The 24081-nt window shown below is 52.1% G+C and overlaps 8 protein-coding genes across 8 annotated transcripts; 4 read left to right on the top strand and 4 right to left on the bottom strand.

Annotated features, from left to right (window-relative positions):
• Positions 1-4664: 4664 nt before the first annotated feature.
• ACET3X_009667 (uncharacterized protein) lies at positions 4665-7390 on the bottom strand (the record flags this gene model as incomplete). Its single annotated transcript, XM_069455807.1, has 2 exons — positions 4665-7175; positions 7229-7390. 2 exons carry the CDS (start codon positions 7388-7390, stop codon positions 4665-4667), a joined length of 2673 nt encoding a protein of 890 aa, XP_069302500.1.
• Positions 7391-7814: 424 nt separating this feature from the next.
• Positions 7815-9050, top strand: ACET3X_009666 (uncharacterized protein; the record flags this gene model as incomplete). Its single annotated transcript, XM_069455806.1, has 1 exon — positions 7815-9050. One exon carries the CDS (start codon positions 7815-7817, stop codon positions 9048-9050), a length of 1236 nt encoding a protein of 411 aa, XP_069302499.1.
• Positions 9051-9210: 160 nt separating this feature from the next.
• Positions 9211-10227, bottom strand: ACET3X_009665 (uncharacterized protein; the record flags this gene model as incomplete). The annotated part of the gene is made up of 1 exon (XM_069455805.1): positions 9211-10227. The coding sequence occupies one exon, from the start codon at positions 10225-10227 to the stop codon at positions 9211-9213; it is 1017 nt and encodes a 338-aa protein (XP_069302498.1).
• Positions 10228-12885: 2658 nt separating this feature from the next.
• Positions 12886-13493, top strand: ACET3X_009664 (uncharacterized protein; the record flags this gene model as incomplete). Its single annotated transcript, XM_069455804.1, has 2 exons — positions 12886-12939; positions 12999-13493. 2 exons carry the CDS (start codon positions 12886-12888, stop codon positions 13491-13493), a joined length of 549 nt encoding a protein of 182 aa, XP_069302497.1.
• Positions 13494-13962: 469 nt separating this feature from the next.
• Positions 13963-15148, top strand: ACET3X_009663 (uncharacterized protein). Its single transcript, XM_069455803.1, has 2 exons — positions 13963-14879; positions 14944-15148. The coding sequence occupies exons 1-2, from the start codon at positions 14081-14083 to the stop codon at positions 15093-15095; spliced, it is 951 nt and encodes a 316-aa protein (XP_069302496.1). The 5' UTR covers positions 13963-14080; the 3' UTR covers positions 15096-15148.
• A 188-nt stretch (positions 15149-15336) lies between these two features.
• ACET3X_009662 (uncharacterized protein) lies at positions 15337-18319 on the bottom strand (the record flags this gene model as incomplete). The annotated part of the gene is made up of 6 exons (XM_069455802.1): positions 15337-16114; positions 16164-16535; positions 16592-16632; positions 16959-17066; positions 17118-18016; positions 18064-18319. 6 exons carry the CDS (start codon positions 18317-18319, stop codon positions 15337-15339), a joined length of 2454 nt encoding a protein of 817 aa, XP_069302495.1.
• A 488-nt stretch (positions 18320-18807) lies between these two features.
• On the bottom strand, positions 18808-21040 carry ACET3X_009661 (uncharacterized protein). The gene is made up of 3 exons (XM_069455801.1): positions 20536-21040; positions 19415-20485; positions 18808-19366 (listed from the first exon to the last, which is right to left on the bottom strand). Exons 1-3 carry the CDS (start codon positions 20712-20714, stop codon positions 18856-18858), a joined length of 1761 nt encoding a protein of 586 aa, XP_069302494.1. The 5' UTR covers positions 20715-21040; the 3' UTR covers positions 18808-18855.
• Positions 21041-21170: 130 nt separating this feature from the next.
• Positions 21171-24019, top strand: ACET3X_009660 (uncharacterized protein). The gene is made up of 6 exons (XM_069455800.1): positions 21171-21471; positions 21526-21626; positions 21681-22365; positions 22413-22644; positions 22710-22801; positions 22851-24019. The coding sequence occupies exons 1-6, from the start codon at positions 21277-21279 to the stop codon at positions 23985-23987; spliced, it is 2442 nt and encodes an 813-aa protein (XP_069302493.1). The 5' UTR covers positions 21171-21276; the 3' UTR covers positions 23988-24019.
• Positions 24020-24081: the final 62 nt, after the last annotated feature.

Here is a 24081-nt window from a genome sequence, read left to right as displayed (position 1 = left end):
CGCTACTGCCGCCCTGCCTAATTGGGAAGCTCACGATATCCGACTCCCTGCCCGCAACCATTCTTACCAAATTTTTCAAACGGCGAGATCGGCGTACAGCCACATGTGCCAGCCAGGTGGAGCGCACACCGGCCATGCTCGATAGTCGACACCATGCCCAATATTGCGACTACCCTCTAACCAATGCCTATCCTTTTGCTTCGCCAGTTCAGCACTTCAGCAAGGGCGCCAAGCAGCCACGTGGACCAGAGCTTCGGTGCTCCTGATCGTCCCGCTCTCACCATCTGCTAGATCGAGATGGAAGGCCGTCTTAACCACTGTCAGCCTCGTCTTAACCCATAGATGCTCCTGAAATGTTCCATGGTCCAGCAAACCTGGTCCATGTCACTGCTGCTTTTGCTCTGTCAATCTGGCACTTGACGCTCTGCTGCCAGTGCTCATACAAAGTCAAATTGCTTTTGCGACACACCGTCCCTCGAGCAATCTTCTTCGTATACCACTGCCCAGAATGCGTCTCCCGTCATTGGCCCCCTCCAGCGCGCCCACTCAAAGTCCCTGCGGAATGTGTTGATGGCGCTTTCCCAAGCGCGAAAGCTTCAACGCCTTGCGGCCTCGGCCCCCCACAATACCAATACCTATTGCACCTCAAACTGCCCTTGCATCCTCGTCTTTTCTTTTATCTGCAATCCAAACACAAAAGTCGCGCCAACTTGCCCATCAACACTAGCAATTACTGCGAACGATCTCGATCCCGATGCACCATCATCGTGAACCATTGTCGCCAAACAAGTGCAACCCGCCTTAAATCCGGGTAAACACCGTCTCCTAAGCAAGCTGAAATCTACCACATACCCCACTGGGTATCCGTTAGCATGCCGTCTGCCATGTGTCGAATGAGAAGTGGTGGACCCTCCTCCATTGCGGAATTTTCACGGTTGACGCTAAGCCTGCTTGCAGGCGCTCGACAGATTCCCTAACTAAGAACCCATACACGGCGCTCTATCAATACCGAATGATTCTGCCCACGGCTATTCATCTCTGGCTAGCACATCGGTACGGGCTTGCCTCCAGTCGCATCCATTACGACTACAGGTGCGGAATGTCAGCGCGGCGTACACTTCCGCCTCCCTTGCAAGGCCTGCTGCCGTAATTGGGAACACCCCGGCTGCATGGATCGATGGAGACATGTTCCTACCCAGTCACGCCACGCCCAGCTTCCTTCAGCTACAGCTTTCCGTCCTTCCTGTCCCTGATCCCAAGAATGGACCCCTTGAATGTTCTCCGTCGACTTCGATTCGTGTAATAGCCGCAATGCTGTCCCCGCTCTAACCGCAAGGTTGTACACAAACACGTACGATGCAGAAATCGTTGAATCCCATGCTCGGCAGGACAAGTCAGGCGATCTACAATATGAGAATGCGTCATGGGAAACTGTTAAGCGACACGGTTCGCAACCACTTATTCCACAGCGTTAGTGTTTCCGAAGATATTCGGCCTCCTGTAGGAGCCGTGTTTTCGTAGGTTGATAGCCGAACCTAGCAGGCCGTGTTCGCTCAGATGTCCACGTTCGATCTACGGCAGGCGAAAACTTGAAATCTTAGCTTACAGTAGCTTCTACGCCCTATATCGATATTTGCCGTGTTGTGCTCCAAACAAAAAGCCGCTGATTACAGGGTCCTCAAACACTTGACAACGACCCCTCAAGAAGCGGGGAGCAGGTTCCGGAATGAGGGTCTGTTACTCAAACTCCAGCGCTAAGCTTTCTCATTGGTCAGCTCGTCCGGAGTCGTTGTCCGCGAGGCGTCGACCGTTGCCGAGTAACCGTGGCACACCTCTGCCTGGTGACAGAGTGCACTAGGTTATCCCGCCTCCCCGCCAAAGCTACAACGGAGAGATCATCCACGTGGGAACTGGTTGTTGAACCCCTTGCTTTTGTGCTCAACCCCTTCATAGCACTGGGCGGCATGAGGATCCCACCCAGAACTCCGCGGTCTACCGTGTGTAATGTACCGATTCCCGACTCGACTCTAATCAAGGTTCACATTCGCGCGGGGCGGCTCTCCGCAGCCGCATCTATGCTTCATGAAGATCTCCAATCCTTCCTCCCCAACAACACTGGGCTGTGGTTCTCCCAGATCAATTACGCCACCTTTGGACCCTCTGGACATTGTCATGATGCATGTCGGAAGAGGTCCGTTTCTGGTTTGCATGGCATTGTTCGTTTAATGTCGTGCCTAGATCATTAGCCAGATGCACATCTCCACCACAAAGCATTTCAACTGGTAGCGATCCAGGCGTCCGCTGTCAGCCCGTCATATGATGCGACTACGACTCATGGAATCGCGGATATTGACGTGAAACATGCATCACCAATTCATGATCCACAACCTGCAAACTTTTGCCCAGAGTAACTGAGGCGAATATCGACAGCCGCTCTAAATTGCAGAGCCACGCAGCCACATCTTCACAATCTGTGTGTGACCTCATTTCACCGAGCAACACTACCGAGGAAGACCCACTCGCAGTCACGGACATTATGACCGGCATAAGCGAGAGAGCTACAACAAGGACATCGGACATTTCCTTCGTATCACGTCTCCAGTCATATCACATCGCGTCGCATCGCATCGCACTGCGCCCTAACCTCCTTCACTTGCAGCCATCTCGGTGTTTTGACTCGTCGTACTCCACCATCACAACCTGCGGTATACTAACGCACAATCGAGAAACTTACGCGTTCGTTCGCCTAATTCCTGAACTGGGTTCTTTGCTACCCGGAGGGTCCACTTCCAACGTTTGATGTTTTATTGCTGCAACAAGAGGGTAAGTTCATATGTCATAGTCTCCCACTTTTGAACGCTCCAAGACATGCATTCTGACTCGGCATGTCCATTACCGGCAGCTAACTGTTAACGTATCCACGAACCCACATGTCGTCCAACGGTTTTACCAACTCATCTGCCGTGTTCATTCTGGTAATATCCCCCTAGTTCAGGAGTGGTCACGGAGAAGAATGCCGTATCATTGTGCATACCGCTGACTAGCAAGAGACCCTGCATTTCTTACTCCACCATCACAATTTCCCGTCTCCACGATAACGGCAGTGATCTATTTGTGCACCAACAGGGTAATATGTCTAACGCATCATGGCAATGTGGACAAGCTAGTTGTAAACGGCTATCGTACCCCGAGTAAGTGTAAGAGTGACATAGGGCGGAACACGTAAGCAGTCGTCAGCTTCCCTTGGTACGAACTTGGGTTTCGTAATTTTTTTTCACCAGTATCGTGCCCTCGTGATTCGGTTGCTTGAAGGATCTGTTCGATTATGCAATAATATACATTCCCTATACACCAATGGATAACGCAGAGCTTGAACACGGGTAAGTGGATATGCATATATCTCTTTTTGGAAGTAGAACTTCAATCTTCTGGTTGCCATGACACTTCTAGACCATCCTAGAACTCCCTGGCTACACAACCCTTGCGTATAGATGTGATTATGCATTGCGACTCACACACAAGCCGTGTCTTATTGACGTGCTTAACATGCACTCTTACATGCGAGCTAACGGATGGACTGAACGGTAGGCCTAGAGCCGGGGGGCATACGAGCCGTCTACAGGATCATGGATCACCTTAGCTGGGGCGCTTACAGAGTACTAGTTCTTCGTAACCAACATCACCGTTGTAAAGCTCGGATTCGAAAGCCGATGAGGTCTTCACTGTATGGTTCAAGTGGGACAAAGCCAATGGATATCATTGGGTGTTGGAGACTGCCGACAAAGTAGCGAATACTGAGCGGTGTAAGAGGAGATTTTTGGGGGTCTCAGCTGGTCCTGGGTTTCTTTTGTCCTGTTGTCTACTTTCCCTTTCGAAGAAGAGGACGAATTGACTGGACTCGGACGCGGCAAGATGATGTTCGATGAATCAGGTGTGATTCTTCTCCATGAAAAGATGAGTAAGTACAACTATATAAAGAATCCAGGGAGAGGTAAAGATGAAGTTGTAGCAATACTCAGCTAATGCTGAACAGCTACACGAGACAAATCTTTATACAGTTACATGCCCTGTTGAATAAACATACTCGACAAGCTAAGTTCTGTTTTCTGGTATCGATGTCGTAATATGACGATAGTAGCAACTTCTCAGGATTTCTTTCACTGAGCACCAATAATGGTTACTAATGAGTATACAATATGACTGGAACATTCCAGACTATTTACCTCAGCCCATACGCACACCACAAAGACTAATTTGTAGTCACCTTGTCTGTTATGGTGTCGCTGCTGCCCACTCCTTCTCTCACGTTGTCGTGTAATCACTACCGTTTCGACTTGGTGCATACAATATAGCCTGACATGGCCTGTGAACCAAATTGAGTTGATTCGTAGTGCCTTCTTCGTGATTTCAGCCGAACAGGGCGCGCATCCATGTGCGGACCAGAACTTCCAACTTGAGCATTTGTAAAAAATCCAGTAACAACAGTGGACGAAATCAACCGTCTTGGTCTATCAGAATTGTCCATTACAAGGGTATGGGATATCTACAATAAAACTCAAGCCATGGACAAGCGAATAACGCCTCTGGACGGAAAACGCGTCAAGAATACCATACAAGACTCACTCCTGGCACCTGTTTTTCTCTGCAACCAAAGAAGGACCCAGCTACTCGCTATCGTCATCGCCGATAAGCTTCGCGTAGTCCTCCATAGAAGCGAAAGTGGGCAGATTCTTGAGCTTCCTCTTCTTTTTCTTGCTGCCCTCCTTCTCCTCATCGCCATCGTCTTCCACGTTGAGTTCAACTGGAACATCAGCATCGCTATCCATGAAGGCATCATCGTCGTCGAGGTCGAAGTTCTCAAAGTCATCGTCGTCGTCTGCCTCGTGGTGGCCACCGACTGCCTCGTCCTCCTCGTCGTCACTGCCAAGGTTGAGTTCGACGCCGCCGTCCATGCCTCCTGCCTCGTCGTCGCTCATCATGTCGTCCATGTCAAAGTCGCTGAGATCATCATCGTCACCTCCATCGCCCTCAACATCAGGACGACTCTTGACAAGCGCCTGCCAGATCTCATCCTCATCACCACTGTCCTCTTCACTGTCATCCCTCCTGCGATCCTTCTTCTTCGTCTTCTTGTCAGCTTGCTTGGCTTTGCCGGCCTTCTCGAAGTATGTGTGGAAGAAGACTTCGTCGACGCGGACATCGTCGACCTTGCGTCGCCAGAACTGCTCGGAGTTGACTGGGTCATGCGTGCGGTCGCCGTCGCGGTCGGTGATGAGGTAAGATGCGGCCTTGGAAGTTCCAGACATAGGCTGCATGATCGAGGAGCCATGGACACCTTGAGCCTTGGTCTTTGCGTTGCGGAACGAGAACTTATCAAGGAAATTCATGAGGGTGTAAATAGTCGGGTCAGGCTTCTCCTTGATGGGTTCCTGGTTGACGATCTTGGAGGCAAGGACATGAACAGAGGGGTGGTAGTGTGCTTGAAGCGGTAGCAGCTCCCATAGACAAGACAGATCAGCATGCGCGTGTTCCGGGTCTCGTTTCCTGGAGTCGTAGACGACTTGTGCAGACTTCTCTTCCTCCTTCTTAGCCGATGGCTCCTTGTCCTCGTCAACATCCTCGTAGTGCTCGTCGCCGCTGTCATCAGCATGGTCTTCTGGCGTCGACAACATGGACTTGATGGTAGGGAATGTAACAATCAGTTCGTTGACGAGGTACAAGACACCGCAGATGAAAGGGGGCTCATGCATGTGGATGATTTGGAGCAAACGCTTGACGAAAGCCTTGACACGTCGAATGCTAGTATCAGCCTTGAGCGAGCGGTACAACAAGTTCAGGAACATGATATGCTTCGAGGTTGTCATGAGTCGTGGGTCCAAAAGAGATTCGTAAAGAGTTCGGTAGAAGCGATCCGCAGAGTAATGCTTGGTCGCAGAGATTTGCTGAATGAGTGTCATGGCCTGGATGCTGGTGTTGAAATTGGAAGAATGCGTCACTTCGAAGATCATGTTGAGCTGTTCTTCGAACTTGGCGTCGTCGGTTTTGGCAAATGGGAAGGCACGGTTGACACCCGTCAAGACGGCGGATATCAGCTTCTCTCGCGACTCGTCCTCAACCTTGAAGGCCATGGTAGCCGCTTTTTCCGCCTTCTGCTTCGCCATCTTTCCAGGCTGGCCACCACCTCCTTGAACGTGTCCGTACTTGTTTATTCTCTTTTCCTCCTTCTCGTGCTCTCTCTGCTTCTTGAGCAGACCAAGGAAGACGCTAAAGTATATTTCCAGAAGCTTGTTGGCGACTTCAGGCTCCTTCAAGCTGAGAACGGTTTGGTTGAGGGTGATGATGGCGTAGTACTTGGCTATGCCGTTCTGATTTGGCCGGAATATAAGGTCGGACTCGATGGAGCTGATGATGACGTTCTTCATGAGCGGGTGTGTGTTCTGAAGCTGAAGCAGCAGGTAGGATGCCCTCGATGCGACCTTCTTTTCCTTGTCTCCAAGCTTGTTGATGAGCAGTCGCAAAAGGTTTTCTTCCTGTTCCGGCTTCTCCTTCAGCAGCTCCCAGACATAAGTGACAGCACGGTTGCGCGAGTATTCGACTTCGTCGTTGGACCACGTCTCCAGGATCTTCAGCAGCTCAAAGTATTGTTTCTTTAGCCAATCCTCGTATGCCCACACAATGAGGTGAGTTTTCTGGAGAGCGCCCGGCAGCTTGTCGCCTGCCTTCCACTGCACGTTCTTTCCTTGCAGTGCAGCGATCAAGCCTGGCTGTCGTGCAAAAGCCTTCAATTTTCGGTCCGGAGGCAGCAGAACGCCCTGACCCAGCAGATCCTTCAGCGCAGCCAAAGCCTGCATGGCAGCATTTCTGCTCTTCTTTTGCGACAGGCCCATGAGCTGTCCAAAAGCCTTTTGCGTGTGCAGCGGCGACTCTTGGACCAACAAGGTCAGTGCAGACACCTTATCCTCCATGGTACCAGAGTCCATGACGGTCGCCATGAACTTGTGGGACGAGTCCTTGGCCAGGTGCGACGACGCATACTCCTTGGCCTCTGCATCGAGGAGTTGAAGGGCATATTCGTGGATGGCGTCGATGATGTAACGGGGCGGGATCGTGGGATTGTCGGCCGTGGGAAGCTCTGGCAACTCTATGGTATGCCATTCCGGCTGCGGCTTGAGAAGCTACTGCAAATTAGCATTGTGATGGATCAAATCGTGCTCCTGCTCATGCGCACCAGCTGCGACCGCGCCTTCTTGTTGTCGCCATCCTTGCGCTGGTCTTTCTTGTCGTTCCGCGCGCCGTCCCTGGTGTCGTTCTTCGCGCTCATCCGACTCTTGTCCGGAGAAGGCTTCGTAAAGCCATGCTTGGTCTCGGCATGGGTTCGCTTCTTCCCCATTTGAGTCGGTTGGTGTCGCGAAAGGTGGAGCTACAAGGTCCGTCAGAGAAGAAACTCTGACCCGTCATGACCTTGGAAAGATTGCACGCCGGCGAGAGCACTGAGTCGAGATTTTGAGGGCCTTGGCATCGGCGTTTTGTGTGGCTAACGGCTTACGGGCTAGCGTGGTGGAGCCTTGGTCGTGGTGCATGTTGTGACCCAGGTGCGGACTTTGAAAGCACCTCCGTGCGGCCATACTGTGACTCAACTGGTCGCTTGCTTTCAGGGTCTTCTGAAGAACACATCCTTTCGGCCCTAACTTCGTCATACCAAGACTACCAATTGGTATACATTGTCACTGCAAACATACACCCCGCCAACTACCCCGCCAGCTCGCATACACCGGAGCAGGACAAGGGCGCAAGGACCACGACTATCAGCGTACATGATGGCTACCCAGGCTGGCGATGACGAGGACAAGAAAATATCCATCACGCCCCTTCTCAAACGGCTCTGGCATGAGTCACCGACTACCAAACCAACAGCCGACGAGATAGCAGCAGCCCTTGCCTTGATCTTCACAAACAGCCTCTCCGAAGTCCAGACAGGAGCCTTGTTGACATGTCTCCATTTCACAGACCAAGACAGACAAGCCGATGTATTAGCCAAATGTTCCAAGGCGATGCGGGACTATGCCACTGGCATTGATGTCAAGGGCCTTCAAGAACTCATCAATCAACGAGCAAGGAAAGAGGGCGGCTACCAAGGAGGCTTGTGCGACATAGTTGGCACAGGAGGTGATTCCCACAACACCTTCAACATTAGTACTACGTCTTCAATCCTCGCCAGCGCTCTTCTTATGATTGCAAAGCACGGAAACAAAGCATCGACATCTCGCTCTGGCTCAGCAGACCTTCTGTCCTGCGCACCTCCTAAGCCACCTGTCATCACCGCTATCACACCCAAGACCATTCACGAGATTTACTCAAAGACAAACTACGCTTTTCTGTTCGCCCCCATCTTCCATCCTGGAGCCAGACACGCTGCTTCCATACGAAGGCAACTGGGCTGGCGCACTATCTTCAACCTTCTCGGACCTTTGGCAAACCCGCTGCATGACTTGATTGAAGCGCGTGTGCTAGGTGTAGCAAGGAAAGAGATCGGACCTGATTTCGCCGAGTCGCTGAAGCAGTCTGGTTGCAAGAAGGGCATGGTCATCTGCGGCGACGAGGAATTAGACGAACTCTCGTGCGCTGGACCAACGCATTGCTGGCGAATAGTCGAGGATGCTTCCACAGGCGAGGCGAGGATCAACTACTTTACTGTCACACCGGCCGACTTCGGACTTCCCGAGCACCCTCTTAGTGAAGTCAGTCCTGGACAGTCACCCGAACAGAATGCGCAAATCCTGATGAAGATTCTAACGGGCGAGGTTCCGCCAGATGACCCGATCTTGCACTTCGTTTACATCAACACTGCGGCCTTGTTCGTCGTCAGTGGTATCTGCGATGCGGACACGAGCAACATGGGAGAAGGTGATGATGGAAACGTCATCAAGGAGGTTGGCCCGGGAGGTGGACGCTGGAAAGAAGGTGTCAGGAGAGCCAAGTGGGCGATCTCGAGTGGAGCCGCATACAGCGAGTGGCAAAAGTTTGTCGAAGTCACGAACAGTGTGGCATAAGTCAAGGTTACGAAACGTTCTGTTTCGAATACTCGTATCGGCAAAATTTATTGTGAAAGCACTCCATCGTTCCGGTCAAAACAACTGTCTTGTTTGAGATGATCAACTGATGCTAAGAACCCATGATACCATGTTCCTCGTTACCGTTCCCGTGTTTCAATTATTCGTGCTTCAGCTCTGGCCCTTCCAGTCCAACGTTGGCTTCCACCTTGTCCTTGAGTCCATCCACAAGCTGCTGGATTTCCAACGCAATCGTGTCCCAATCTGGCTTGTCTCGAGTCATCTCCTGTTGTTTCAGATTCCAGCACTGGACAGCAGTCGAGTCTTCTTCATTCCATGCAAAGCGCAGTATCTCAAGCTTCTTCGCAGTCCCTGTAACGACCCGAAATATCTTTGCAAGAGCGTTGACCTCTTCGGCAGGGACAAGGCATAAAAACGACAACTGTGTGTGATACGTCAGGTGACGTAGATTGGTAAAGTTCACTGCGATGAACTGGAGAGACTGGCAGTCACTCTCCATCCCGCACTCACAGTTCCAGATAGTGACTGATGTCATGTGTGCCAGTGCCGAAGGGAGGAGATGAATGTGGTTGGTGGTACCAATAGGACTTATCCTGTGCAACTTTAGGATGCGACCAGCTTCATCATGCATCGGACAACGCAATTCGACTTCTTTACATCCGAACACCATGTTCATGACCTCCGTTCGTATAGCCTTGTTGACGCCTAGTAAGTGTCGTCCCATCGAGATGCGGCTACCGTAGTCCATGATATCTCCAGTACTCAGCTCAGCGAATATTCTCCGGAAGTCTCCATAGTAGAGCAAATTCGTAATCTTCCGCCGCACCTGGAATACTCCAAAAAGCGCGTGTGCCCTCATCGGCCACTTTGCATTGGCGTGGAACATGATGTGCGAGGTATCGGTACAAGTAGAGTCGCTGGGACAGTCGATCCAAATATGGCCTCCAACAGGGATGTTGAGGTGTGAGTAGACGATATGGCGCAACTCGGCCGGGAGTCGAGAGACGATATCAGACGAGGTATCTGATGGTGTGCCAGTGGACGGCTTTGAGGGCGCTACCGGAGTTGACGTGGTCATTGACGGCTTCAGTAGCTTTGCAAGCGCGTTCACAGGTAGGTCGTCTCTACTATTCTCCTTACTTGTTTGTGGTATCATGACTGGTGGAGATATGTCTGGAATTGAGAGGAAGCCTTAGTTTTGTAAAAGATCTCGGACGGAATTGTGTAGGGTGAGACCTAGTAGCGTTGTGGGAGGGACGGTGGAGAAAGCGGAAGAGGTCGTTCGTGGATAAAGACCTACGGTGAGCGCAGGCAACAACGTTAGATATGGTCCATGTGAGCTCATTTGATTCGCCACGGCAGCGCCGCGTTTCACTGCTGGTACTCAAGATGCAATTCACTGTGCCTTTCAATAATTTGCCCAGGTTTCCGGACTCAGATACAGAGCGAGGAGGTTTGTAGTAGACATTGCGTTCCAGAGAACTTCGAATCACGGCAGGAACCGTCGTCATGACTTTGTTTTGGTCGGTCGTAGTCGATATTGAATGATGTGCCATGGGAGACTATAGTTTCGTATCTGTCATTAGAGCCTAGGAGCTGCGAGCAATCGATAGATCGTCCCGGCGACTGAGGATGCCCTAAAAGAACAATATCGTCCTAGAACTGATCATGGATTCGAGGGAACGAGGTAGAAGATCGTCTAGGGTGCAATCAAGAACAAATACGGACGTCACCTAGGCTTGGAAGATCTGAAGCGTCCACTGCAGCCATGCGAGAAGTGTCTTGACATACGTTAAGCTTGCCAAGTTTGCAAGTCTTGTACGAAGCTTATGCGTATGCATAACGGGTGCACAGTAAGGTGCATGAACAGGAACAAATCCGGAAACAAGAACGCACCCGTGGAGAGATTCGTGTCCGCCGCGAAGAGAGAATTTACTATGTACAGGACTGTGTCCGGGATGTACTTTTGTGGTCATGATCACGAGCTACTTGGTGCGTTGTGGTTCAGCTAATGGGATGTGTCCTGGCGTATTGCAGCACAATGAGTCCATCGCGTTTGTAGAAGTTTTTGGTGATGGTGCGAGACGATATTGGCGAGGTATGCCGGATGGTTAGAAATATTGATCGAGTTTCCAACTCTGAGCCGTTAGATAGTCTGCGCAGATTTGCCTTGATTCGAGAGGAATGTGTAAGCTCTCTGAAATTTGCACCCAAAGAGGTGGCCTGACAGGTTGAGAGGGACCTGGCTCTTGCGCTGCGAAACATTGTTGCCTACCCGCCTCTTGTGTAGCATTTCATCTTAGACGTTGGACATGTGGTAAGGCAGACCCACACGCAAGGCCCCTTTACAATGTGATCGCACCGGCACCACCGTGCCCATATACGATCAATCGCAGATCATGCGGAGAGCTGAAAATAGGCGATGCGCTGAGGACTGCGCCCTGTAGGGCGTTGCATCTTCATGAGAGTGTTGTAAGAACGTTGGCGGCCTGGTGAGGTTGAAAGGGGCCCACGGCTGCAGTCTTGGCTGTTAATTCCTTGGCACGCTGCATGCAGCAAGTGCGCCATTTGTTGAACCTTGGAATCGCGACATTGTATGCACATGTCAATTGAACCTGCGTCAAAAAGATTAACGTCGCTCGACGGACGTCCCGACACTTCGATCGCAGCCTCCCGCTCGCATCACATCACCATTTCGCTTCCCTCCAGCCTCAGGCCAGACCGACTCCGGGCCCGTTTTCCGTTCCAGGCCCCCTGCTCAGCCCGCAGTTTACGAAGACGCACGGCCACCGCGGTGACAAGACAACGAATCTTCTCGACACGAGGTCACGCCGACAAGACGACTAATTTTAGTAGGCTAACTTCATTGGACGCGTAATTAGTCTTGCCATCAACAACGCGAAGACTCTGCATCTGCGGCATGCTAAACTATAGCGCGTGTCTGGGGATTAGCGTTTTGCGGCTCGGTATCGATTATGTCGATTATGTGTCAGCGTAGTCCAAAGCTGGCGCGCATGTGGTTGAGAAAATGGTTGGGAAAGCAGCAGGTGGGTGGTGGGTAGCCGTTTGACGTTTGACCGCTGCATGAAGCGCATGGGCGTGAAAACGAGAGAAAGTGGAGGATGTGCTAGGGTAAACAGGCGGTTGGATGGGGAAATGACGACGAGATGTGCACTGTTCCTATAGGAACATGGTTTGTTTGGTGGCACCACATGGGTTGCAGGATGCGAATTGGTTTCGCAACCCGGGGCAGGAAACATGGCTGGGAAGAGGCACAGCAGGAAGCGCCTGAAGCTCAGCCGAGTCGGCGCAACCAACAGACAAGCTTCCATCTCGATTCTTACAGCGACGACAGTCATCCAGGCCACCCATGTGAAGGCCGATAATATGGATCACCATCTGGACGCCCTGAAGGAGAAGTCTACTCAATAGAAAAAAATCTCCGCCTCGATCACGAACACGAAACATCCTGGCCACGCAGGATGCTATTATTGGTTGTGGAGGCCGCTAGACGCTTGTCTGGACGACAGTCCGCCTGTTCAGGGATAGCATGGGGCTCGCTTTAGGGCTGGTTGCCGGGTCAAAGTGGCGTTCCAGGGCCAGGGTTAGCTCCGACGCTGGTTCTTGGGTGCGGGTGAAATGGAGCAGAGGCAATAAAAGGAGGACGCGTCTCTCACCAAGCTTGAAGTTTGTTTCCCATCTCGCATCATTCAATCACTGTTCGCATCGTCTCAATCGCTACTTGACACCCTCTCGTCAAAGACCATCGCTACAGAGTTCAATCGTTCAAAACAAACACAGCACAACCGTCAATATGCGCGCCTCCATCTTCGTTTCCGCTGTTGCTTTCGCCGTTGCGTCGGCTCAGGTATGTTCTCGTCCATCAATTCGCGCACTACTTCGAACAATTTACTGACATTCATCCAGGACTCCTCTGCTCCCTCATCCTCCATCGACCCGGCTCCCCAGACTACCTACCTCACCCAGACCAACTCTCTCGGTGTCGTAACTGGCATGCCTGCGGCTGACACCTCCATCGCTTCTCAGCCCGACGCCGTCACCACCCAGCCCGCTGTTGTCACCACTCAGCCAGCACCTGCTGACATCCCTGCCGTCGGCCCTGGTGTCCACACTCTTACTCTTGCTGGAACTGGTACCGGCTCCATGGTCAACTCCACTCGCACCGTCACCGTCAGCGCCAACAGCAGCACTACCGTCGCTCTTGTTGCCTCGCCGACCAGTGCTGACTCCGACGCTACTGCTTCCGACGGCTCTGACAACTCTGACGCTACTGGCACTGACGCCTCTGGCTCTCCCACTGGCTCTGGCGCCGGTGCTGACGCCACTGGTGCTGCCGTCAACGTCAAGGCTGCCGCTGGTAGCCTTGTTGGCTTCGGTGCCTTCATGGCCGCATTCTTGTAAATGTGTCCATCGCATTGTTTGTTCATTTTTGGCTTCGACGTTTTATTTTTATGAGGATAGCGGTCCTTAAGATACCTTGGGTCTTGCATTAGCATTGCGATACGAATTTGCATCGCAGTACCACGGCGTCGGCACTGGCATGTGTCTCTGACGGAAATAATGTCTGTTAAGTTTAGTCATGGCTTGGATGAAAACATCGGCTATGTTAGTAGTACCTTTTTTGTACACGATGTTGGGGAAATATATCAAACATTTGGATACAACACGATTGCTTAGACGTTTTTGCTTGTGATGTACTTGTTAGAGTGGATGGTGGTGCCCAGACTGTGTGATGTTCAAATGTACCAGCATCCGACGGGTCAACCGACTGTCGGGTAGGTTCCGTTCCGATACAGTCAAACTATCAATCTGTATACCGAAGACGAAAAGAAGCCGCCGTCAACACGTTTCTTCGCGTTTACAGAAGTATAAATGTTCCAGATCAACTTTAGCCATGGTTGACATCAATGCCGACCTCGGCAAATCTCAGTGCTTAGCATCTGCCAAACACCCCCGCCAAACATTACCTCACCCAATCTGATTGAAACATGACAGCCACCGCTTTCCCCAGACACATCCCTTCCATCCCTTACAGCGATCCCCCAAGTCGCCTTCAGACCCTCGACGTCTGGCTTCCCCGGCCCCTCGAGGAGACGTCCAAAAATGCCAACAACGCGATATGGCTCGTCTACGTCCACGGCGGCGCATGGCGCGACCCCCTCATAGAATCGCAGAGCTTTGAGCCTACTATCAAGCACCTTGTCACTTCGCACTCTGCGACACTGGACAACATCGCCGGCGTCGCAAGTCTGAACTATAGACTCTCTCCTTATCCCGACCACGCGACGCAGCCAAGTACGCCTGGCGACCCTGAGCGCTCTTCTAAACACCCACAACATGTTCGTGACGTCGCGCACGGAATACGATACCTACAGCGCGAATATGGGATGAAGAGATGGATAGGGGTAGGGCATTCCTGCGGCGCTACACTGCTCTGCCAACTCATCTCTGCTGTCGGTCTCACGGCTGAACTTATTCCCTCCCCGCAACCGGAAGCGTTGATCTTGATATCGGGCATATACAACCTATCGCTACTCCTTCGGAACCATCTCCCGCCTACAACTCCAGAGTATATTTCGGAAATTTACAAAAACTTTGTCGTTGGGGCTTTTGGTGAGGACCAAGCAGAGTGGCAGGCAGCGTCACCTGTTTCGGGCAAATACAATGCGCAACAGTGGCCGGAGGGCAAGCTGTTGATGCTATGCCATAGCTATGAAGATGAGCTGGTGGAGAGGGCCCAGAGGGATGTCATGTGTGTTGCGCTGGATAGGGAGGGGTGGAATATTGGTAAGTTGTGACTGTACGAAACACATGTGGGACATACACTGACTTCATATCTCCATCTCTGCAGTCATGGAAGTTGGAGATGACGAGGACGAGGTCAAGGCTGAAGGAAGAAGGGTGGTTAATGTGCGGGATCTAAAGGGCGGCCATGATTGGATTTGGGAAGATGGAAAGCAAATCGCGATTCTGGCTGCTGAGGCTGTGGAGCGCTTAGTTTAACATTCGAGTTAAAAAGTCAAGTGTAGTTATGTTCGCTATCTCCTTAAGACGTACGAGGAGTCGAGTTCCAAAGTGAAAGAGAGAAGACTCCGCGAATGATGCTTGTTTTTGGGTCGTGCCCATATTCAATAACCATAACCCTAATGCAATCGCTTGCTGGTTCGTTGCTAGTTATACAGCGTGGTATAATGTACAGTCGTATCGCGTTGCCGCTCTGTCATCCCTCATCCAAGGGTACTGGCTACCTCTTAGTCAGCCTCTCGTCCATGACCCTGTTGATCTCGTTGTGCATCTGGCTAGATCCGTTCTCAGCATCGTTCAACTTGCTCTCGAGCTCTTGGATCTGTTTACTGCTGCCGCCGTCGACCATCTTCGACGCCTGCGCCTTTGCTTGGGAGGCATTAACGTTGCCGTATACTGCCATGGCGCTAGCAATCATGCCACTCATATCGCCAACATTGCCTGGAACAACAATGCTTGTGCCCTCCTTGGCCAAGTTGCCGAACGCGTCCACGTACTTCTCAGCGACGGAAAGCGAGATGGCGTTCTGTGCCGCGCCTCCACCCTGAGAAATAGAGCGAGCGACTGCGTCAATGCCGTTGGCAGTCGCAGTAGCCTTCAACAAGATGGCTTCGGCCTCTCCGTTTGCCATGTTGATCTGCTCAGCCCGCAGGGCCTCAGAGGCCAGGATGACGGACTGTTTCTTTCCTTCAGCAATGTTGATTGCAGACTGCCTCTGACCTTCTGATTCCAGGATCTCGGCTCGCTTTGAACGTTCGGCAGTTACTTGGCGATGCATGGCCTCGACGACGGGTTCGGGTGCGTGAATGTCACGGATCTCGTATCGCAGACAGGTGACGCCCCAGTCTTGTGCTGCCTCGTTGATGGCGGCCGTGATGTTGGCGTTGAGGTTGGCGCGTTCTTTGAGGACATGGTCGAGGGAGAGCTGACCAATCTCGGAGCGCATCGTGGTTTGCGCCAGCTGGGAGATGGCATACTCTGCGTCTTCTACACCGTAGCTGCGACATGTCAGATCTGTCCTTGGCTTCTGGGCTATGGCATGCTTACCTGGCCTTGTATGCGTCGAACACCCTGGTGTAAAGCACACCATCGAGCTCCAATGTGACATTGTCCGCTGTGATGGCGCTCTGGCTGGGGATTTCAATGGCATTCTCCTTCAGACTGCGGACATAGGCGATCCTGTCAATGAAGGGAATCAGGACGGCAAGACCAGGCTCGAGTATGCGGTTGAACTTTCCCATGCGCTCTACAATCCATGCTGTTTGCTGCGGCACGAAGCGGATCACGGTGTTTGTGGGCAGACGCTTGCTTGACGAGAAGTAAGAGGGAAGCCCAGACTTTGAGTTGGAGCTGGAGCTGCCGAAAGAGGAGAAGACGTTGGTCGGGTCTGTGGCGGAGAGCGAGTTGAGCTGCGAGAAGCTGCGGGCCGAGCACGCTGTCAGAGCAGCAGTGAGGGGGGATGGTCTTGAGGTTACGAGCCGTCTTGAGCTTCGCAGTAGCCCGGAAGCCGTAGTGGCTGCCAGCCGTGTGCGCGGCGTCATGGTTGTGAGATTTGGTGCAAGCGATGATGATGTCGGACACGCGAAGCTACGAAGCCATCGGCGACTGTCTGCAGCCACCGCCGACCGCCGCATTATGTAATCCACCCCTTGCTTCCTTGCAGCCATCTCCTATTCAACTTTCTACGCGAAAAAGCACCACGTCCATGTTGCGTGCACATGCGTTCCATAGATTTTCCAGGGTCGCTTTGATCTCGTTGGTTGGTTCATAATTGTAACAAAGCTATACAGAATGCTTCCATCCACCCTCAGCTTCGAAGACCTCACCCACCTTTTTGCTTACAGCGAGCAGTCGTCTGTCATGGTAGCGAGGCGCCACAAGTGATACGCCGATTGGCATTCCATTCTCGCCTTTGAATCCTGGAACGTTCACCACTGGTGTATGCAGTGCCTATACGCGTATTAGCCAGGTTTCACTCTGCTAGCTCACAGCATAACTTACCGTCCAGATCAAACAAAAAGCCGCACTTCCCGTCTTCTCAATCCCCAGCGGCGCCTCATCTGGCACACTCGGCGTAAGTACGGCATCGTATTTGCCAAGTATATCGTCCACGACTGGTCTTGCTGCTGCAATCTCGTCAAAGGCTTCAAGTTGCGCTTTGCGCGAGATCTTTCCGCTGTTCTCAACATGGCCCACAAGCTGTTCCGAGATCTTGTCCTTGGCCACCGTGTACTCTGGCAGAAATGCAGTTCGGCCGTCAGAGTTGAGTACTGTCGCGTGCCAGTTCGGCAACTCATTCAAATGCGCTGGGAGGTCGATTTCTTCAACCTCAGCTCCATGCGCACGAAGGAGTGAGACAGCTTTGTCAAGTGCGGCGGTTGTGCCAGGGCCGACATTTGGCCACACCATCGTCTTGAGAAAGGCGAATTTCGCACCTTTCACTGTGAAGCCTGTTGGAGGCGGAGCATCATCGTGAATGGCAAAGGTATCAGCGAGGAGTTCTAGGTCAGCCACGCTGCGTGCGTAAAGGCCAAGTGTATCCAAAATCAGCGAGTAGATCTTTTGGCCTTCGCGGGTTATAGAGTTCCATGTGGGCTTGAGGGCGTAGATGCCATTGTATGAGCCAGGACGAATGGTACTGCCACCAGTCTGCGTACCCAGGCCAATAGGCGCTTGGAAATCGCCCACTGCGGCTCCGGATCCGGATGAAGAGCCACCAGGGGTACGATTCGGGTCGTGCGGATTCCGTGTTTTCGGGCCCGTGGTTGTTGCAGCGAACTCGGTGGTGGTTGTTTTGCCGAGAATGAGTGCGCCGTTCTTGCGCAGTATTGCTATGGAGCCAGCATCTACTTGCGGCGCGTCATTGGCATATATGGGTGAGTTGAACTGCGTAGGCATATCTAGAAGATTAGTCAAGTCGGACGTAACTGTTATCGTAGTACCTTACCCTTGGTGTAGATGACATCTTTTACGGCAATGGCAACGCCATGCAGTGGCCCCCGCTCAGCTGCTGGAATGGCATCAAGCGTTTTCGCCTTCTTGATAACGTACTCGGGATCAAGGTATGCCCATGCTTGAACGGCTTCATCGCGCGATTTAATGCGCTCGAGAAGTGATTTTGCGTATTCTTCGACTGAAGTTTCGCCTGCTTTGATCTTGGCCGAGATTTCGCTGGCTGTGAGCCTGTAGAGATCGGAACCCATGGTCTTGTGAGTTCTGTGACCGAGCTGCCTATATGTAGCTGCTGCTGCTATGTAGGTATGCGACAATCGAGGTCTTTCGCGATGTTATGAAGAGAAGGTTGAAGACGTGGTCTCTATGAGCCGTAAAGGTTGCTGCGTCATTAGATGCCGGAGGCAACAACGCGGTAACGATGCCATCGGCTCAACTGACCCGCACCATAACAGGCAGCTATTACATGTCCCGTGTAGGCCCGCTGATCGCGATAGCCAGATACTTGTCTTACAAGGGTAAGGTACTCACAGCGAGAGCCGATAACGGCATCCCACTTTTTCGGAACGCCGGTTCCGATCGGAACTCCAAGTGATCAGCCAATTGTGAAGCACGGGAAGAAGTGGCTTCTGAATCTGTTAGCCTGTCAAAGAGTCTTACACACGTTCTGATGTGGCTGCAAAGATAGTTTCACGATTGCTTCACAGAAGATGTGATTTGAAGTTCAGTTATGGAGATGCTCGGATACAAATTTAGTTCTACCACATTACTTCTCGCTTCTCTAGATCTAGAAGGTGACCTTGGGTGACTTCTCGCCAATCTCAACGTCGTCTCCCCCATCAGTCATGGGAGGCGTTGCAGCGGCATAAATCTCTCCACCGTCTCTGTCTCCGTCGAAGAAACCCTCGCGGCCCTCATTCGCTAGCCATTCCCGTTTGAACGGCGTGCTTTCTCGTCCGACTGGGAATACTCGAGGTTTGACGACGAAAGTGAGGACGTAATAAATGATCACTGCCGTGAAGAAGGTCAACAGCCAGCCCATACGGTACATGTTTTGCGCAGCTGCCGATATGATCTGCGGCTCGTACTGGCCGATGAGACCTGGGATACCCATAGTAGTACCAAGTAGCCATGCCGCCACGCCGCTCCAGTTCACACCGGACCAGAACCAGTAGAGGCCTGTCTTTCTACCATCGTAGCAAGATGGAACGTGTATGTTTCCCTTTCGCGCGATGAAATAATCAACGATGATGACGCCGCAAAGAGGTGCCATGAAGATGTTGTAGGAACCCAAGAAGCTTGTCAAATGTCAGTATAATCAATACGAAACTTGATTGGGACCTTACCTCAAGAAGGCTGAAGCATTCTTCATCAACTGCCATGGCTGCACGACTACACCAAGGATGGCGCAAAGCACTTGGCCACGACGAATGGTAAGCCATTTTGGGAAGAGACCAGTCATGTCACTTCCAAACGGAATGGAGTTTGCTCCAAAGTTCGTCGCGAAAACTCCAAGATAGAATGCTAGAGCAGCGAAGAAGATACCTGCACGCGCACCAGCGCCGAAATGGCGATCGAGAATAGCCTCGAAGAGGTCCCAGATATTCCAGTAGGCGACGCCGTATGCTGACTGCATGGAAGTCGTCGAGGCCATGCCCAGGAAGAACACGATAATGGAGGACACGAAGACACTAATGCCCTGGCTTACACCAGCATCTCGAGGCTTTTTGCAGTATCGAGAAAGATCAGGCTGGTTGACCAGCATAGGCGAGAGGGAGCCGAAGATGGTATTGATGCCGGCCATAATGCTCCATCCTAGAGGAGTTACCGAGGCAGCAAGCTCGCCTTCGTCGGAAGCAAGGTCCATCGCGCCGAGTCCACCTCCGTTGGCCATGCACCATCCGAACACTGCAAAAGCCGCAATTGGCATAATGAACCCTTTCGCAGTGAAGATGTAGTGAATGTGCCTAGGATGGACCCACATGAACGGGAACTCCATCAACCAGGCCATGAAAAAGGCCAAAAGCTGCTTTGAGGTGACGCTCGCAGTAGGAGAGAGTGTGTTCGTAAAGTTTTGCCAAGAGCTACCGAAGATGCAACGGAGCATCACCGAAAGGATGTTACCGGCGTAGAAGGTTTGAATGCCGTACCAGATGATGCACACAATGGCTCGGATGAAAACGAAGAAGTAGGAGCCGTACATGCCCATCACTGCGCGTGCAATCACAGGAAATCCAATGTGATACTTAACGCCTGGCCGAGCCATAAGAACGACGACGACCGCAGCAAGGAAAGAGCCAATGCAGGCCGATACGAAGGATTGTTGCCATGTTAGGCCGACGGCTACGAGAGCGGAGCCGGTATTCCAGCCGACGAGGGAAAACTGGTTGGAAAACCAGTATAGCGGTAGATTAAACCTTCATCTGTCAGAGGACGCTCCATGTTAGACGTACTTGAGGGTACTCACCAGGTCCAAGTTCTCTGTTCGACTGGCGTTGGCTCAAGATCTTTGTTGGACCATCTTTCGTCGCCAATTGGAACGTGGCCGTCATTGCCTTGTGGGGCTTTGATGAAGTCGACAAAGGCCTCCTTGGAGCGGAAGGGTGCTGCGAACCGGTCCTTGGTCAGAAACTGAACTCTTCCCATAGTGCTGTAGTGGGCTGGTGTGATTGACTACTAGACGTGGACAGCCTCTCAAACCCTCTCCACGTTGGCGGGCCATGGTTTCTCATATGTCGATCGGACCTTGTGCCAACTCCAGATGATTCACGTATCACAAGCATATCGGACCTCGATTGACCAAAGCCATGGCTTCTGGGGAAGCCTCTTTCGGCGAGTTTTTAGCCGACCATATTGCCATGCGCGCATCAGCTCTCCTCAAGCCTTACGGGAGCGCGTAACATGAGGTAAACAGCAGGGGTAAAGATAGGAGGACGCTGTGTAGCTCCGATATGTTTCTTGTTGGGGCGTAGTTCTTCTGTAATCTTTCGAGCCCCGAACCGCAACGGATGATTGCAACCGAGATAAGGCCACGTGATGTGTTGCCCTAACCTGTTCCGGACAATCCGCGATAAGATACACGTCGGCTCATACATCCCATCTCTTCAATGCAATATCGCGCGTGGAGAAATATGGAGCCAGACGGTATGCGTTCGAGCCGAAAGCTGCAGGGCTGTCGTTTCCTTGCCATACTCTCGACGACGAGGTCATGTTGCAATCCTACCCAGAGAGCCCTGTAAGCCCCTCTACCAGCCAGGGGGTGATAGGTTCGACAGCGGATCCAGTACCGATATCGAATTCCGCTGCTCAAGCTCGGTCGAACGCCACGAGCCCTCCATCTGCTGCAACCAGGAAGTCTCGCGTGGCCTTGGCATGCTCAAGATGCAAGAGGAGAAAGCAGCGTGTACGTCACGCCGCACAATGCCTGCTGCGAGAGTATGGGCTAAAGATGATGTAGTGTGATGGTGCACGTCCAGTGTGCAGATCGTGCCAGCGAGCTGGCGTAGCTTGCGCGTACGAAAGGACTATTCGTCCTCAGTACCCTGGCGGCAAGTCTGTGTAGGTTCATCCCGTGGTCATCAGCATACCTACGATCTGCTTCTGACCCCTCAGCTATATCAATGCTTTAGAAGAACGAATCGCCTTTCTTGAGGCCCGCCTCCCCGATCATGCTGAGGACCACTATGACAATGGCCCAGAGACTCTACAGCACACGTCTTCTATGGATGTTGAAGAACCCCCTCTGGTTCTCCAGCTCCAGCCCAGTATATCGCGCAGCGAATCCCGAGAAGACTGTTTCTCTGAGGATCTTGAGGGTGAGGACCGGACCTCGCTCGTGGACGGCGTTGCCTACCTGTCTTTGTGCGCATCTGGAACCACAGATACAACATCAGAGCCTTACTATGTTGGCTCTAGTTCCGGTGCCACCATTGCTCGCATCATCCAGTCCTCCATTTTCCGAAGTTCTGGCAAGAGAGCAGTTACTCAACCCGTGACCCAAACATGCCAGGCTATGGGAACTTCGAGACCACCTGCTCCTCCCGAGTCTACTAATTCCGATGAGACCAGCGCCGACTTTCCGGATCGGCAGCAGGCTCGTATGTTGTTTGACGTCTTCTTCGAACGCATACACACGCGCTGGCCGTTGCTAGATCGTGTGGTTTACACAAAACTTTTCGAAAAGCAATTCGTTCGAGGCGCCCTGACTATCATTGAACGAAGCATGTTCCACTTGATATATGCCATAACTGCCCGCTTCCTGTCTTTGACACGAAAGCCTTGCGGTGTAGATTCTGAGGTAAGGCTGACTAGCACGGACTAAGCTATGAAACTCACAGGTCGCAGCATCATCTTGTCGCAGCTACCGAGCCAATGGACTACATCTTAGATCAGCACAACCTTGCGACGGTACAATTCCTCATCTTGCTTGGAGTACACGGCCAGAGATCGCCTTACGGGGCAGGCGCCTGGTCTCAGATCCGATTTGCAACCTCCGTGTGCATCGAGATGGGCTTGCACAGGAAGAAGACGGTGAGGGACTCACCTGAGCATGCAAGGGATGCAGAAATTCGGCGACGTAAGTAGATTTCTATGTACGAACTGCACGTGAGACATGCACTGACTCCGCACACCTACATCTAGGCAATTTTTGGGCATGCTACTGTCTTGACAGAGTGACTAGCATTGTCCTTGGGAGAGCGTTCGCGATTGCAGACAGAGACATCAACGTCGAGGTTCTGTTGCCCAACCAAATTATGGTGTGCTCGCTGACGTGTTGAAAAGCTTCCCAGCACTAGTCCCGAGTTCTATACTTTGACGCATTCGGAAGTTCCAGATTCGGACAAAGCCCAGTGGTCCAATATCGAGCCTTTCATACACATCATCAAGCTTGACCAGATCCAGTCACGCATCCATAAGGCTGTATTTCGCGTTGATAGAGATGTCTTCAACGGAACACCGGAACAGCGGGCCAAACTTGACCGAAAAATGGCTGCCATTCGGAGCGACCTGGACGAATGGCTACGAACGTATCCACAGACACCGAAGAAGGAAAACAAGATCACCTGGATGTACGACCCGGAAAGCGCATATCTTGACGCCCGAGACTTCTATGGTGTTCAGTACCACAAAGCAGTGCTGTTCCTTTTCACAGTCTTTCTTCCAACACTTGACACATCAGACATGCGCTTTATCACTTGTGCGCGCTCAGCGGCCTGTGTTTGTAACGCATACAAGCGATTGAGTCAGAACCGTACACTGACATACACCATGATCTCCCTCCATTCGTGCTTTGTGGCTGGCTTGACACTGGTGTACTGCATTTGGCGGGATCGATCTCTCTTCTCCTACGATGTTCTAGAGGCGACACGGGCCTGCTCGCAGATCCTGACTATCTTCGGCGAGAAGTGGCCAGGTGCCGTCAAATATCGCGACATCTTCGACGCATTATCCGGAAGCTTGTTCAAGACGATCGTGAACACGGCGCCTACTACGACGATGCACGGTAACGGGTCGCGACCGTTGCAGCTCGACATGGATGCAGAGCCTGGTATGACGCCGCGGAGTCGACGAGAGAGTCGCGGACAAGCGTCACAACTTCCAACGCACAGCAACAAACCTACCATGTCGCACATGGTCACGGACGCCGTGAAAGAGGCTTTCATGGAAGTGGACGAAGAGGCCCCCGGCGGATGGCAAGGGTGGCGTATGTTCAACGAAATGGTAAGCGATGATACGACGTCCGCAGCAAGTGCAACGATGCGATTCGATGGCCTGGGTCAAAACCAGACTCAGGTGAGCTGGGATGCTTACGATGGTTCTGGGTTTTATGGGGTAGATCCAATCCAAGATGCAGCGATGCAGATGGATAGCCGCGGTATGATGGATGGCAGTCAATGGAACTTTGGAGAGTATAGATAGGCAACGTCATAGCCTCTACCTTCATAATCACAACCATCAAATCCTTCCGTGTGTCCAAGATGACCTAAATTTGACTTTGAACAACTTCTTATTG

Source organism: Alternaria dauci, chromosome 10 (genome assembly GCF_042100115.1).
Source record: "Alternaria dauci strain A2016 chromosome 10, whole genome shotgun sequence".
Taxonomy (NCBI): Eukaryota; Fungi; Ascomycota; class Dothideomycetes; order Pleosporales; family Pleosporaceae; genus Alternaria; species Alternaria dauci.
This window is presented reverse-complemented; position numbering and strand designations above follow the sequence as displayed.